This window comes from Lynx rufus, unplaced genomic scaffold (assembly GCF_022079265.1).
Source record: "Lynx rufus isolate CCGP_SWC_20201006 ecotype Redwood Valley unplaced genomic scaffold, mLynRuf1.p SCAF_6, whole genome shotgun sequence".
In the NCBI taxonomy this organism is placed as follows: domain Eukaryota; kingdom Metazoa; phylum Chordata; class Mammalia; order Carnivora; family Felidae; genus Lynx; species Lynx rufus.
The window spans coordinates 141,320,665-141,335,444 of record NW_025814878.1 but is presented as its reverse complement, the minus strand read 5'-3'; the positions used below and the strand labels follow the sequence as shown (position 1 = coordinate 141,335,444).

The window sequence follows — 14,780 nt, the reverse complement described above, 5'->3', positions numbered from 1 at the left end:
CTTTAATACTGAATATTAAATTTATATGAACACTTACTTGTTTAAGCCAATTAAGTGGAGTTCTTTCACGAATTAGTTTTGGCAACAGCATCGGGAGATAGAAAAATCCCACACATCTGTAACGTATACGTACGGATACGTGTAAACGTACAGAGAGGGGCATCTGGGTGGCTCAGCAGGTGGAGCGTCCAGCTCTTGATTTTGGCTCGGGTCACGATCTACCGGTTTGTGGGACTGGGCCCCTCATCGGCCTCTGTGATGAGCCTGCTTAGCATTCTCTCTCTCTCTCTCTCTCTCTCTCTCTCTCTCTCTGCCCCTCTGCTTGCACATGCACTCGCGCACTCTCTCTCTCAAAATAAATATACATTTAAAAAACACAAAAAGCAACAAACGACAAAACCACACAGGCAGACATAAACAAAGACTTTATAGCTTCATTTTGAATTTACTTCCATGAATCAGGTACAACAATACAAAACTTACCAGTTATGAAAGAACAGTTAGAATAAATTACAGTTACCCTGCTCTAATGGTTAAACCTTTTTCGACTAATATTTGTGGAGAAGACACTTAAGATTTGTATTTTTCTTTGACAAGTAACCTATGGAAGCCATGGAGAAGTCTTTTTTTTTAAAGTCTCTCCCTCCCCTCTTTTGCTTCCTTCAGGTAAAAAATACCTCTCTGAAGTTTGATTTCATGATCCCAGGGTCGTGGGATCAAGCCCTGAGCCGGGCTCCACACTGACACGGAGCCTGCTTGATATTCTCTGTCTCTCTCTCTGTCTGCCCCTCCCCTGCTCGCACAAACACACTCTCTCTTTCTAAAATAAAATTTAGAAGGGAGAGAGAGAGATGATTAAGAGTTCACCTTTATATCTCACAGGCACAGGGAAAGAATCTAAGTTCCTCCAAGAGGAACGTGGGTTCCTAAGGACAATACTTACAAGCCTTTTGAGATAAATACGGGAGGATTTGGGATTGGTAAAAAGGACAGGTTGCCTATGAATTGTGTCTGGGCTGTGTGTCTGGATTTGCAAAGATCTGTGAGATAAGGCGAATGGTTCGCTCTTCCTCAAAGACTTGGGTCTCCTCGAAGCCTAAATGAAAGCCATTGCAGCTTGAACCACCCATCCAACCACGTTATCCTTAGTTTGCTTTTTGTATCAGGGAGATTTCCAACAGGGAATCAAAAGATTTCTATGTTCTAGAGTTTTTTTTTTAATTTTTTTTTCTTAACATTTATTTTTGAAAGAGAGAGACAGAGAGAGACAGAGTGCGAGCATGGGCAGGGGAGAGAGAGAGAGAGAGGGAGACACAGAATCCAAAGCAGGTTCTAGGCTCTGAGCTGAAAGCACAGAGCTCGGGATGTGGGGCTTGAACTCATGAACCATGAGATCATGACCTGAGCCAAAGTTGGAAGCTTAATCGACTGAGCCACCCAGGTGTCCCTATGTTCTAGATTTAAGAGTTGTCTGCCTTTGGAATGTTTCTAGTCAATTTTCCACAAAGGCTTCAGAATGTTTTCTTTCCCTTTGCCTACATTTAGCTTAAGGAAAAGACCTAAAAAAAATATCTATCAGGCTCTGAATATCAGTTTCCAATATGGCCCCCCCCAATTTTTTTTTAACGCTTATTTATTTTGAGACAGCAAGAGAGAGCTCCTGCTCTCAAACAGGTGGGGAAGGGGCACAGAGAGAGGGAGACAGAGAGAATCCAGCGCAGGCTCCAAGCTCAGCATGGAGCCCAACAAAGGGCTTGATCCTAGGACCTCGAGATCATGACCTGAGCTGAAATTAGGAGTTGGATACTTAACCAACTGAGCCACCCAGATGCCCCTCCAATCTGGCCAACTTTCTAATCACAGAGTCATTAAATCCTTTCAAATATCTTGTCAGGTTTCAGACAGGACAAACGGTAAATATTTCTGGCAATACTAAACAACCCCATGGGCCTCAGAGGGTGTAAAAAAAAATACTATCTTCAAAAACTCTAGAGTCACTCCCAAAGATCAATGCCCAATGGCCTGGATTTAGAAAGAAAGGGACACTGTGAAGTTTATTCTCTTTCTCCACCAGGCACTACACTCAGAGATCCAGGAGAGCTGACTCTGGGAAGGATCGTCACCCTTAGCCGGTTTGTCCAGTTTTCCGGGGTCCCATCTGTAGATGTGGTACTTAGCACAATTTGGCAAGATTTGTCACTAATTTTTAATTTCCCTTGGTCATTTAAGGGAATAAGTTAGCACTTTACCAGAATGTAAGAGTTTTGTCAACTCTGGGAGAGTGTCCCCTATGGGGCCCTCCTTTAACAGGTGATATCAAGGTGTCTGTAAGGTCATTAACTTGGCTGACTTTTGTTTACAATCCTGTAAAGGCAATGCAGACATAAGACTACTAGCAAGAGGATTTAAAGGAGGGTAGAGGGAAGCAGTAACAATTACTTACTTAATTTTGTAATAAGCTTTCACAGTGAATCTTTGAATGAAGCTATTTGGGAACTTTGAAGCTTTGTGGAGGCTTCTGCCTGCCGATTAAAAAACGTATCCCAGCCTGTTTGCTGCATTTGGGAATCCTTGCTGCCAAGTGCACTTCTTAAGCGATCTTCTCTAACTGGAACGTTCCTCGTAACAGCCACTGCGATTCTAGGTGGTTTCAGTAAGATGTTGCCGTTTGTAGAGACGGCTTTAGCTCCCGGGACTGCCATCCTTTAGACGCAAAATAAGCAGGTGCGCCAGAGGGCACGTGCCTAACTCTTCAGAATGCAGAGAGCCCTTGTCTTTCCGCCAGCCTTCATCTGACACGACAAGCAAGCCTGTGCCCCCGAATAACGTGCAGTCACCGAGTGCTGTTACCGTGTCCTGGCCGAGAGAAGTCCTGTGCGCACCTCCAACGTTTCCCAGCGTGGAGTCTGGGCCGGGGAAGGGGTTGACTCAGCAGGACCCCAACAAACGGGGGCTCCAGCTGCCAGCGGCAGCGCCCGACGTGGACTGTGGGGACAGAGCCGAGGACCGGGGTTTCCAGTCACCTGGGGGATTGTGTCCACACTGCTGGCAGTTCCCCCATGTGGAGCGAGTGATTTCAGACAAACGGGGAACTTTGGAAAGCAAGTGAGATCGGGAGCTCAGGGCGAGGAGGGCAGAGCCCAGAACCGGGAGGAACTTAGGCAGGGCCCTCGGGAAAGGCAAGAAAGACAACTCAGAAAGGGGTTCACGGGTGCCACGCCTGTGTTTCTCGTCGTCCCTGAACGCCTTCAGAAGTGCAGTTCAGAGCCCTCCGTTCCTGGGCCAAATCTGCTAAATTACAACAATTCAACTGAGGAAGTTTCTGAGATCTAACTGACCTTATCGAACGATTCATGAATCGGGCAGCACCCTATCCGGCAATAGAAAGGAGCTCTGAGGAGCTGTACAAGAAGGAAGGCTTTGGGGCGCCTGGGTGGCGCAGTAGGTTAAGCGTCTGATTTCAGCCAGGTCATGATCTCGCGGTCCGTGAGTTCGAGCCCCACGTTGGGCTCTGGGCTGATGGCTCAGAGCTTGGAGCCTGTTTCCGATTCTGTGTCTCCCTCTCTCTCTGCCCCTCCCCCGTTCATGCTCTGTCTCTCTCTGTCCCAAAAATAAATAAACGTTCAAAAAAAAAAAAAAAAAAAGAAGGAAGGCTTTTGGAGGTAGAAGGGGGAAAAGAATGGGTTGTTACACGCTAAGGTAACTTACCAGTGGTGGACAGGCAGCTTACCTATTGGTGTTGACCAGAACATTCCAGACTGATGGGTTAAGACTACATTCCTGGGAGGGTTGTAACTGCAGTTAGGTTAGGTATTAAGTCTTGTTTTGCTGATGTGGGGCTTAGTGCAAGTGACTGCATTGCCTGCTATTACTTTTCAAAGTTTCTAGATTTTTCTAAACTTGTAATTGTCTTAAAATGTTAAAAGCTTCCAATTGAAAAATAATCTGAAATTACCAAAGATTAACCATGTTCTTCTATCACTAAATATTAACACAGTTTACTTTCTTTTATGTTGCTAAGTCTTTGATTTTATAGCTTCTATGGATGGAAGTGTGTATTAAACGTGGCTCATTAGTTCTTTGAAGTTGGTTATGTTAAAAGATAATTATGAAAGAAAGGTACAGTCATGAATTATACAGATATAAAATGAACATGCATTAGCTTTTATCCTAGTCATTAATCAATGTTGTATTGTTTTACAAGAGAATCTGAAGAACACACGTGAAGAACATTGAAATAAATGTGCAGGAGGCCAGAGTGGTTCCTATAGGGGAACATCTGTCTATAAATAAGTTATTTTGCATTGTTATAAGTCACCTCCAACTGATAGAGTTGTCAAATAGCTGAAATACAAGAAAGACTAGAATTAGATAACCAAGAGATCCTTTAGACAGTGTTTTATTTTCCACTGAAATACAGATTTTGCCCTACTGTCACATTATGTGTTTTTGAACTGAACTGAGTCATAGATAATCCTTGAATTAGTGTTGATAAACATTATTTCTGCAGCATAAGACATAAATAATTTTATTCTGCCGAAGTACAAAGTTTGGAATTAATGACAAAACCAAAGATTTCTTCCCTCACCAAGAATGTATTATAAATAGTACAATTGTATTTAATACAGGCGCCAAGAAAAGAATTCTTTTTCCATGGGGAAAAGAATAGTCTTGTCAACAAATGGTACTGGGACAACAGGATACTCCCATATGAAAACGAAATTTAGACCCCTACCTTAAGCTACATAAATTAACTCAAAATAGATTGAAGGGTATCAGACTATGTGACCCCAAATATGTCTCTTTGGTATAAGGATTATTTGAACTGATTATTTTTGAGAGAAAGCACTAAGGAGAGAAGCTCTAAAAACAGTAGAATTTATCTGTAGTCCCTTTTGTAAGGGAAATTTACATTTATAAGGGAAATCTCCATTTGTTAAGTGTCTCTTCCTCTGAACCAGGAAGAGAATGATTCCAAGTCAGTAGAAACTCTTACCCTTGGAGAAGGAGGGGACTGAAATCTGTGTAACAACCTTACCTTTGTTTTCGGTGTTTTTCAAGGTAACCTGTCATAACTGGCCCCCCACCTCCAACATCTCTATCTTCAGTCAAAAGGTCTCCTCGTTTAAATAATTTAGGACCATTGATCTTTAGGGAAATGCAAATGAAAGCCACACTGGGATACCACTTACCCAGTGTGGCTAGAATAAGACAAAAAGGGAACAAGTGTCAGTGAGGACACACAGAGATGAGAACCCTCAGGCATTGCTGGTAGGAACGTAAAATGGCACAGGCACTCTAAAACATTCCAGCAGTTCCTCAGAAAGATAAACAGAGCCTTACAAACCTTAGGACCCAAACCCCCTTTGAACTGCTAAGTAATTACCCAAGAGAAGCAAAACACTTGTACATGCAAAGACTTGTGCACAAATGTATATAGAAGCATTATTCACCAAGTAGTGCGACCGAATAGGACAAATTCAAGAAATTCGAAACAAGTCAAGATTAAATTCGTAGAGGATAAATGACATTTTCTGCAGTTTTGTTTTCAAGTGGGCAAGACCAGACAGATGCACCTAAAAGAAGTTGTTTCAAAGTAGTTAAGGGTAGAAAAAAAGAAACAAGAGCCATTCAAGGGTCCCGTTGTCCAGGCTAGGCTGTGATGGGGGCGTGGGGGTGTCCGTTGTTTCCCTGGAGGATCCATTTTCTTTGGGTGGGGTGTGTCAGAGAGAACCTGAGTACCAGTAACTTAGCCAGGAGTTCTCTGTGAAGGTCATGGAGAGGGAGCCAGGGAGTGAAAGCAAAAAACCGGCTTGCTCCAACAGCCCAGAGAGGCAGCATGGAGGGAAAGCTGATTGTGTAGACAGGAGGGAGGGGAGGAGTTGTAATCCCCCTCAGCCAGCCCCTGGTTACTGGGAAGCCTTTGACAGGTGCCTTAATGTTTCCAACCACTGTCTGTAGACTCCATTCTTTATTTCAACTTGGTAGTGACTTTGTAGGAGGCCCCACTGCCATGTGCTGGCGCTCTGGTCGCAGGGATTCTGAACTTCGTACTACTGTCAGCACAGATGTGAGGACCAGCCTCCTCTATCAGCACTCCCTTCCACACCTCAATGCCTGAAACTTCAAGCTGAGCATCTCAGAATTAGACCCTGTAGGGATTCAGAGTATCCAACATGGCACTTTGGCATATTGATTATTTTGAATTGATGGTCCCTGGGAAAGTGCCGTGCAAGAAGAACACCGCCCCCACTGTGGTCCCCTGAAAGCAGGCCGGAAGTCTGCCATGGGCAAGGTAGCCTCCCCGTGCCAGGAGGGGAGAGGGCACCCTTAGCCCCAAAGACGGGGATTTAGAGAGAGAAGACTGTGCTGGAGAAGCCTGTACAAACATACCTTGTTATTACTTCTTCACCATTAACTACCCCAAGTTCAAATCCCTTTGTCCTTTCAGTTCACAAATCTATTGTTTCTTTGCCTAAAATGTATTAAACCTCCTGTTTTGTTCCCTTCTTTGCACCTCCTTTCTTTCTTGGGCACCTGGGCGTACGTCTGGCACACAGACTTCAATTTGTTTTTCCTCCGTTAATCAGCCTTTTTGTTATGGGGAGTGGAGGTATCAGGCAGAAAGGTTGGAGAGTAGGAGGGAGAACTTTTTCCTTCCCTGTAACCCACTACCTAGTTTTTAAATGTTGGTCAGTTGATTTTGTCTTGGTCTGATCAATATGTTTAAAATTTTACGCTTCATCTTCTTTCAGCCTTGGTTCCTGAAATTTGTTGTTGAAGGGGTTTACCAGTTGCCTCATAATATCTGAACTGATTGAACTAAAGTATCTAGTAGTTAGTTAATATCAGCAGTGAAGTCAGTTATCTGGTGCCCGGTCACAAAATGTCTCTGTCCTTACTTTCCTCAACTGCAGAATAGACACCAGTTTGTGATTTCAGTAAATACCTGAGGCCCCCTCCCTGGTTTATATTGGTCTTACAGCTTTTCTTTCTGTGGATTTCTCCCTGCACCTACCCCCTTGGGTCTCCTGTGTTCTTAGCCTGACTTTTACTTACCTGGACCCTATAGTCACTGGCAGTTTAAGCTCAGAAGATAATTTTGATATCATTTTATGAGACTTTCCCCTGTGGCACATAATGTTTAATTTAAAAACTTTAGGTTGGCTAACTTTAACTGTAACTTTAAGTTACAGTTTATGCACATAGATGGTATGACTAGAGATCATTTACTCTAGAAGCCTGGTCTTTGAATGTTCTGATTGTCTTCATTTACTGCCTTGTTGAATAGTTCGGGGGCTGTGGAGGGTTTTTTTGTAGTTTTTTCTCTTTTCATCTTGAGTGATTTTGGATGTGCATGTTCACTTACAATAATTGTCCAACCCACAGTTTTCTTTTTTATTTCATTTTTAATAGATATCAGAGCATATTTGAAAGAGATGGTGTAGAATTCTGTTGTGTGATATCAGACATGGTTTTTCCAATGCCACTGAATCCAATTTATGAGAAAGGTCAGTGATGTTGTATTGCTTGACGAGGGCAGCCATTTTTGTTTTTTCTTTCATAGCAATTTGTCTTTGTAATTGATCTCCTAGGTTCTAATGCCTTCCCGTGATCCTCCTCCAGCCAGACCGGAGTTGAGCCCAGCCTCCACAGAGAAGAGGCCGGTTCTGGCCCCCCCATGGAGCGCAGAGCATAGCAGCCCGAGCCTTCCCACTAGCGTCGTCCCCGGCGTCCACCCCATCTGAGCCCCCTGTGTCTCCCACCGCTGCTCCCAGGACAGGTAACAGTACTGCTCCTAGTACAGCCGGAAGAAAAGTACAAAAACGTGCTGTAGGAGTGTCGTGACAGCTTTCAAGTTTACTCGTTCCCCCCCAGGCGCATCGTTGAGTGTGTCCTAGAAACGGTGCTTACACACCAGGTGTGAAAAGACGAACACACGCTGTCTTTTGCCTCTGTGATCTACAGTGCAGGAAGTGAGACTGACAGACAGGGAGGTGGACGGTTTTCCTATCACCTGGTAAGTGCTGTGACAGGCAGCTGAGGGAGCAGGGGAGGCACCCGGCCTGCCCTCTCAGAAGGGCCGGGAAGCCTCTCCAGAGGTGGTAGCGCCAGGGTACAGCCAGCCGGCTAAAATGGGGTCGCTGCGTTGTTCGGGTCAAGGTGGCGACATGTGTAATAATAGCGATGACTGTTCAGTGAGCACTTAACCGAGCGCTGGGAACCATGCTTGGCATTTCCTGCCCATCACCTCATTCGTTGCCTGTGGAAGAGAGCAGAAGTTCAGGGGGGCTCAGGCGACACTTTGGGAGAGCTGTAAGGAGACCGTTCTGGCGGGAACTGATTTATGTGAATGAGAGGGAACCAAGGCGTGAGTCTACAGTGGTGAGCAGGGCAAGATTTTGAAAGATCTGTAATCTGTGCCGAGGAATTTATGCTTCATTGGGTAAGTAGGGAGAATCTCTGAATGACTTTAGGCAGGAAAATGAAATGATCGGGTTTGTTTCAAGAAAGTAGTTGACTGGAGGCAAGAAGATCCCTGAGGACCGGAGGGAGTGATTGCAGGGCTGAAGAGAAGAAACCAGATTCGAGCGCTATCAGCTGGAGTCAGTGGGATTTGATGAGTGGTTGACCGGCAGGATGAAAGAAGCAGGACCCTGAGACCGATGGGCGGCTGAAGACGAGGCACCAGCAGCCATTGGCATAGAGGTGACTACTGCAGGCTTAGGGCCCAGATCTGACCTTCCAGGGCGGCTGGTGGGTGAGCTAGGGAGAGGCCTGCGAGGAACTTGGGAGACCTCCCTTCTTTAGGAGTTGGAAGAACAGAAGGAGCCTACAGAGAAGCAGGACGTCAAGAGAAGGGCATGGACATCAGGAAGGAAAGAGAGACTACCAAGTAGGAAGAGGTCATGAAAGAGCCAGAGGCCGCAGGGATCAGGGCGAGTGCTGAAAAGCTCCCATGAGATTCCCTAATAAGGAAGGTGTTAGAGACCTTGTTTCCTAGGCCATTCAGTGGGCACTGTACCCTGGGGTGACCCTCTCTGCCTGTTCACTTACTTTGATCCTCAGCATCAGTAGACAGAAAAGTAATGGCAGAAGAGAAGCTGTGTGGTATATTGGAAAGGACACCAGCTGGGAATTAGGATCCGTGGGTTCTTTTTTTCTTTTCTTTTTTTTTTTTTAATGTTTATTTATTTTTGAAAGAGAGAGAGACAGAGCACAAGCCGGGGGGGAGGGGCAGAGAGAGAGGGAGACACAGAATCTGAAGCAGGCTTCAGGCTCTGAGCTGTCAGCACAGAGCCCTACGCAGGCTCAAACTCACGAAATGTGAGATCATGACCTGAGCTGAAGTCGGGTGCTTAACTGACTGAGCCACCCAGGCGCCCCGGATCTGTGGGTTCTAATAGCACTATTGCATGGAACTGCTGGAAGGTTAGACGAATTGATCATTTTAAAGCCCTTGGGACCGTGCCTGGTACAGTGTGATCTGCTTTGTGTGTTTGTTGAAATAAATACATTTAAAATAATTAAGTTTTGGTGGCTCTATTTTTACTAATTATTCGTACAACCTTGAGCAGTGTAATTACTTTGCCTTTCTAGGGCTCAGTTCCCGCTTCTGTAACATGATAGGTTTAGACCAGTGTCCCCTCTGGGTCCACAGTTGCTTGACTTTCAGGGCAAAGAATCAGTAGAAATGATGGGTAAGAGGAGATCCGCAGAGAAGCTCGGGAGGCACCTGCAGCTGGTGTAGGAAGGTACTGGAAGGACTGGGTACTGACAGACAGAAGAGGAGCAGATTTAGTGAGCCACCCATCCGACGCCTCCACGTACCTAAGATCTCTAAAGAGCACTCAGCTTTAAAAAAAAAAAAAAATCTTCGCTTTTTTCCCTGTGACATCCTGACATCTCTCAGTTGTATTTTACAGGTGAGACTAACGTCCAGTGGCGTCTCACCAATTGAATACATCAGTGTTTTGCTGGTTATGGAGACGGTAAATGAACAGTGTTCTGAGTGCTGATCTAGTGGGTAAGTGCTTTTGATGAGAGTGAATGTTCCTGCTGCCTGAGTTAAAATAGCTCTTTCATATGGAGGTTGACCGGGTTTACTCTTAGAAAGGTTCCAAGAGCAAGGCCATTAGCGACAATTCATGAGGCTGCTATCAGAAGAACTGAGCAGTGTGTGACTAATGATACAGAAACACTCATGATTACACTCCATTTTTTAATAAAAACAGCAAATACCAGGGAGGTAAGAGGAGCTTGATGGTGGGAAGGAAAATAGATTCCACCCACAGTACCCGACCTGTTCCGTACGACCTTGTTATCCAACACTGCTCACTCAATCCAAATCATTATTTTCTTCACCTTGTCAACTCACATAGATGGCTTAAAATGTATGAAGTCTGTTCTGCAACAGAATGTGAGTCATGGCTCAGTTCCTAGCCAGAGGAAAAAAGTGTCTTCGATAAATCACAGGAGGAACTATTAGAAAAATATATGTTATTTTATCTTGTGGCTACTAAGAAATAATCTGTTGCAGGGAAGTAATATAACATCACTATCATATATAAAGGAATGTACTATTTCTAACCAACTTTTAGTGAAACAACTGGTGTCCACTGGAGATAATCTAATAACTTTACCCGAAAACGAAGCTGAACTGAAGGCTTTTGTTATGCCGGCGCCTCCTGCAGGTGAGAGTTTGACTTTCCTGTGTGACCCCAGGGGCCCCTTAGCTGGGTTGCTCTTAACTGGTCTTTACAGGTACTTTACAGCAGGGATTCATTTTCACAACACTGTGTGAGGTCACAACTGAAGGTTTGGGAGTCATGGCGAGGCTTTGGTGGTCATAAGCACTGAATCTTAACTGAAGTAGTTTAGGGGCGCCTGGGTAGCTCAGTCGGTCAAGCGTCTGACTTCAGCTCGGTTCATGATCTTGTGGTCCATGAGTTCAGTCCCCGCGTCGGGCCCTGTGCTGACAGCTCAGAGCCTAGAGCCTGCTTCTGATTCTGTGTCTCCCACTCTCTCTGCCCCCCTGCCGCTTATGCTCTGTCTCTCTCTCTCTCTCTTTCTCTCTCAAAAATGAATAAATGTTAAAAAAATAAAAAACACCATACTGAAGTAGTTTAAAATGGAGAAAGAGTATGGGAAACTCATATAGGACACGCCCCTTAATTGGTCCAGACGGAAAGCCATGCATTACTGAAGAGGCAAAGCAAGAGACGTGTTAGAGCAGGAGAGGTTTCCACATCCCAGAGTCCGACCTGTGGTAACCCCCTGCGGAGAGCGGGCAGGAGGGGGCACAAAGCTGTTTTCAGCTACTACGGTGTGGGCAATGGGGCTCTGAGGTACTCAGGATGCCTCACACCAGCTCTTCCAAAAATGTTTCTCAAAATGCCCTTTCTTCTGCTTGTCCTATGCCCTACTATTCAGCAAACATGGGAGCCATCCCTCTGACCTGTCAAAGGCATTCTTTCTTAAGGTATATTCGTTCGTAGGGTGTTGGATGTTCTCATTCAGGTTAGTCCCTTCATCTGTCCCCTGCCCCCGTCACATATGGGTCAAAATTTAAACAGAGATGATAATATTTGGCATTTCCTTTAATCCTGTTACTGAGATACTTCGTACTTGAACTAGCATCTCACTGTGGGAGACAACTTCATCTTTATACAGAAGAGTTTAATCTGTTTCTACGTCCTTCAGTACACCCCCGTGACGGATGAAACAAATGGAAATCTCCTTGCCTTTTATTAAAAGGAGAAAAAGTACAGTGGTTTATAATACTGTGTTGAAATCTATCTCTCTATGTATCTATTTATCTTTCTATATATCTGCAGTCACCCTGAAAGGAAAGTCATCAAATGCTAACTGTGGGATCAGGGAGATTTTTTTTTCCTTTTTCTTTTTTTCGACTATCTACATTTCATGAATTTTCCGTAAGCTGTGTGTTTCCCTACTAAAACAGAAATTTTCCATTAGAAAGATAGAGAAACTTGCTATTTCTTACTTGCTATTTCTTAGTTGAAACCTGATTTCAGGATATGTTTGGCATCTCTTCTGCTGGAATTAGGGCCGTCCTCTCCTTTCCTCTGCCCAGATTGTATATAGTAACTTTTCAGAATTTATGACTACTCACTCGTATTCCTTTTTTGCTCTCAGAGACCACGTACAGCTATGAATGGAGCTTGCTAAGTCACCCGGTAGACTACCGAGATGAAATAAACGAAAGACACATGCAAATGCTTAGTCTCTCTCAAATAAGTAACTGGAGACTGGCCGGATATGACAGCACGCCACAGAATTCAGTTCACACTTGAGCTGCTGAACCCTGAAGTGTGTTTTACGATTGAGATCAGAAGGAGGATACAAATGAGTCAAGTCACAACCATGTAGATGGGCAGTTGGTGAAATGTCAGAATCTCTGTTGAGGTTAAAAAGCCTGTGTTCTAAGTCTCCCTCTCTTGGTAGAGGTAGAGGCATTCTGGTCATCTCTGCTCCGCGAGCAGCCACGTTTCTAGAACTGCCAGCGGTTTGATTCCCGCACACGGATGCTTTGGCCATCACGTACTGCTCCAAGATGTCAGCACCTCACGAGAGGAAACGCGCCCCGTTCCTGGCCCGGAAGGATGAATGAACTGCCTCAGCTGCTAGAGGATCTGGCTTCCCACCTGTGATTATCTCGTCCTTGTTCGTGAGACCACACGGCCGTGGGTGCTATGCAAGCTCACGTCGGCCTCGAGTCACTGGGCATGGTTCCTCCGAGTGTGGCCCCCAGGCTGCTGATGGCCGACTCCCCAGAGCGAGTAAAAAGGCGTGATTCCCTTGCACACGAGTTTAAGAACTGCCCCCCTCGGCCAGCCCCCCTCACTTACACCCCTCACTTACAGCCCGGGAACACCTGTAGCTCAGCTGCAGGCCTTTCTGGGGGGCAGATGGCCTCTTCAGTGTGACGGGGCACAGGCTTCACACCTGTGGCCATGTCTGCAGGGCTCCGATGAGGCTGTGTCCTGAGCCCCTGTGCTGTGCTCACTTCAGGAGGAATGGCTTCTCGGATAGTTTGGGATTTTTTTTTTTAAGTATATTTATTTTGACGGAGAGAGAGAGAGAGAGAGAAGACATGAGTGGGGGGAGGGGCAGAGAGAGAAGGAGAGAGAATCTCATGCAGTGTCTGAGCTGTCAGCATGGGGCACACCGTGAGGCTTGAACTCACGAACCATGAGATCATGACTTGAGCCGAAGTCAAGAGCCGGACATTTAACCGACTGAGCCACCCATGCGCTCCAGTATCTTAGGACTTTTGAGGCAACGGTCCCATTATGTCTTTTGAGCGTTTACCCGTGTAGCTTTTATTTCTGTTGCAGTTGTCAGCAGGACTTGACGCGTTCAAAGTAGCAGTTTCCGGTGAAAATGCCTTTGGAGAAGGATACGTCAGTGTCACTGTTCGGCCAGGTAGGCCCTGTAGGAGAATGGCCTCGTGTCGTACAGGTGTATCTCTGTTTTTGGTGCCCGAATAAAACGGTAATGGATTTTTTATTTTTACATTTGGCTCTACTATAGAGAAAATAAGCGACAACGATGTGGTGTGTTTTTTGGTTTCCTTTCTCCATTCTGTGTGATTCTCAGTACTTGCTCAACTCTGCTATTTAAGGCCACCCTTAGGTTTCTCTGTCCGGCATTTGCTCCTGTCACCCCTCCACCCCCTTCCTTGTGACTCCGCCTTACCTGCCGCGGAAGGCTTTTTCAGATAGAGTCGGCTGAGCCCCTGAGGGGCCAGGGGAGGCACGCAGTGGGCTTTCGGGCTGCCACCAGCCCCCGGGTCAGTGCATCTGTGTGAATTAGAGACAGGTGTACCCTCGTCCGGGTGGGCCACCTGTGTGCCGTCTCTGCCTCCCAGCCGTTCCCCCAGGGGCTCAAAACTCCCCTCTGTCGGAGGAGCTGGAACCGTACTCCGTTGCTCCCTTTCGGCACCTACTGTCCACGTTCCGCGATGAAGCCTGGGGTTGTTATTACCCAGGTTATTATTACCTGGTTCTCACCATGTCCCCTGAGCCGGGACTCAGCCTGCAAAAATGTAAACCTGCAGACAAGCTCCTAAATTGACCGGAAGATTGCAAAACTTGAGGAAGTACTCTCCACAGCTGAGGCCTGTGGGATAGACACCTTCTTGACAGGACATTTTATAACCAACTTTTAAAAAAAACTTTTTTTTTTTTAATGTTTATTGACTTTTGAGAGAGAGACAGAGTGTGAGTGGGGGAGGAGCAGAGAGAGAGAGAGAGAGAGAGAGAGAGAGAGAGAGAGACAGAATCGGAAGCAGGCTCCAGGCTCCAAGCTGCCAGCACACAGCCCGACACGGGGCTCGAACTCACGAACCCTGAGATCATGACCTGAGCTGAAGTCGGACGCTTAACCGACAGAGCCACCCTGGTGCCCCTATAACCAACTTTTAAAAAGCAGATGCTATACTGGGGTTATGATATACACACACATAGCAGGCTCAGCCAGTGTCCCTTTCTGTGTCATACAGCCAGAAGAGTCAACCTGCCCCCCACGGCAGTGATTTCTCCCCAGATGCAAGCGCTCACCCTGCCTTTGACGTCAGCCTTCATCGACGGCAGCCATGGGTATCTGGGACAAGTCAGGGTCTCTCCGCCCCGTGGGCCGCGAGGTTTATCGGTGCTCCTTGTGGAGGCCGGGAGACCTCGCACGCCAGTGTGGATGCGTGAGCGTCTTCCTCACGGGGCATGTAGCTCCCAGCCCTTCAGGTGCCTCGTCACGGC

At 46.1% G+C, this 14,780-nt stretch overlaps 1 protein-coding gene across 1 annotated transcript in view; it reads left to right on the top strand.

Moving 5' to 3' along the window:
- The window catches only part of KIAA0319 (KIAA0319 ortholog), a 74,269-nt gene that overhangs the window by 13,328 nt on the left and 46,161 nt on the right, over positions 1-14,780 (top strand). Inside the window, 6 exon segments of the mRNA XM_047103064.1 lie at positions 7,596-7,732; positions 7,734-7,783; positions 10,602-10,694; positions 12,160-12,261; positions 13,369-13,449; positions 14,528-14,624. Of these exon segments, the coding sequence (XP_046959020.1) occupies positions 7,596-7,732; positions 7,734-7,783; positions 10,602-10,694; positions 12,160-12,261; positions 13,369-13,449; positions 14,528-14,624 (560 nt within the window).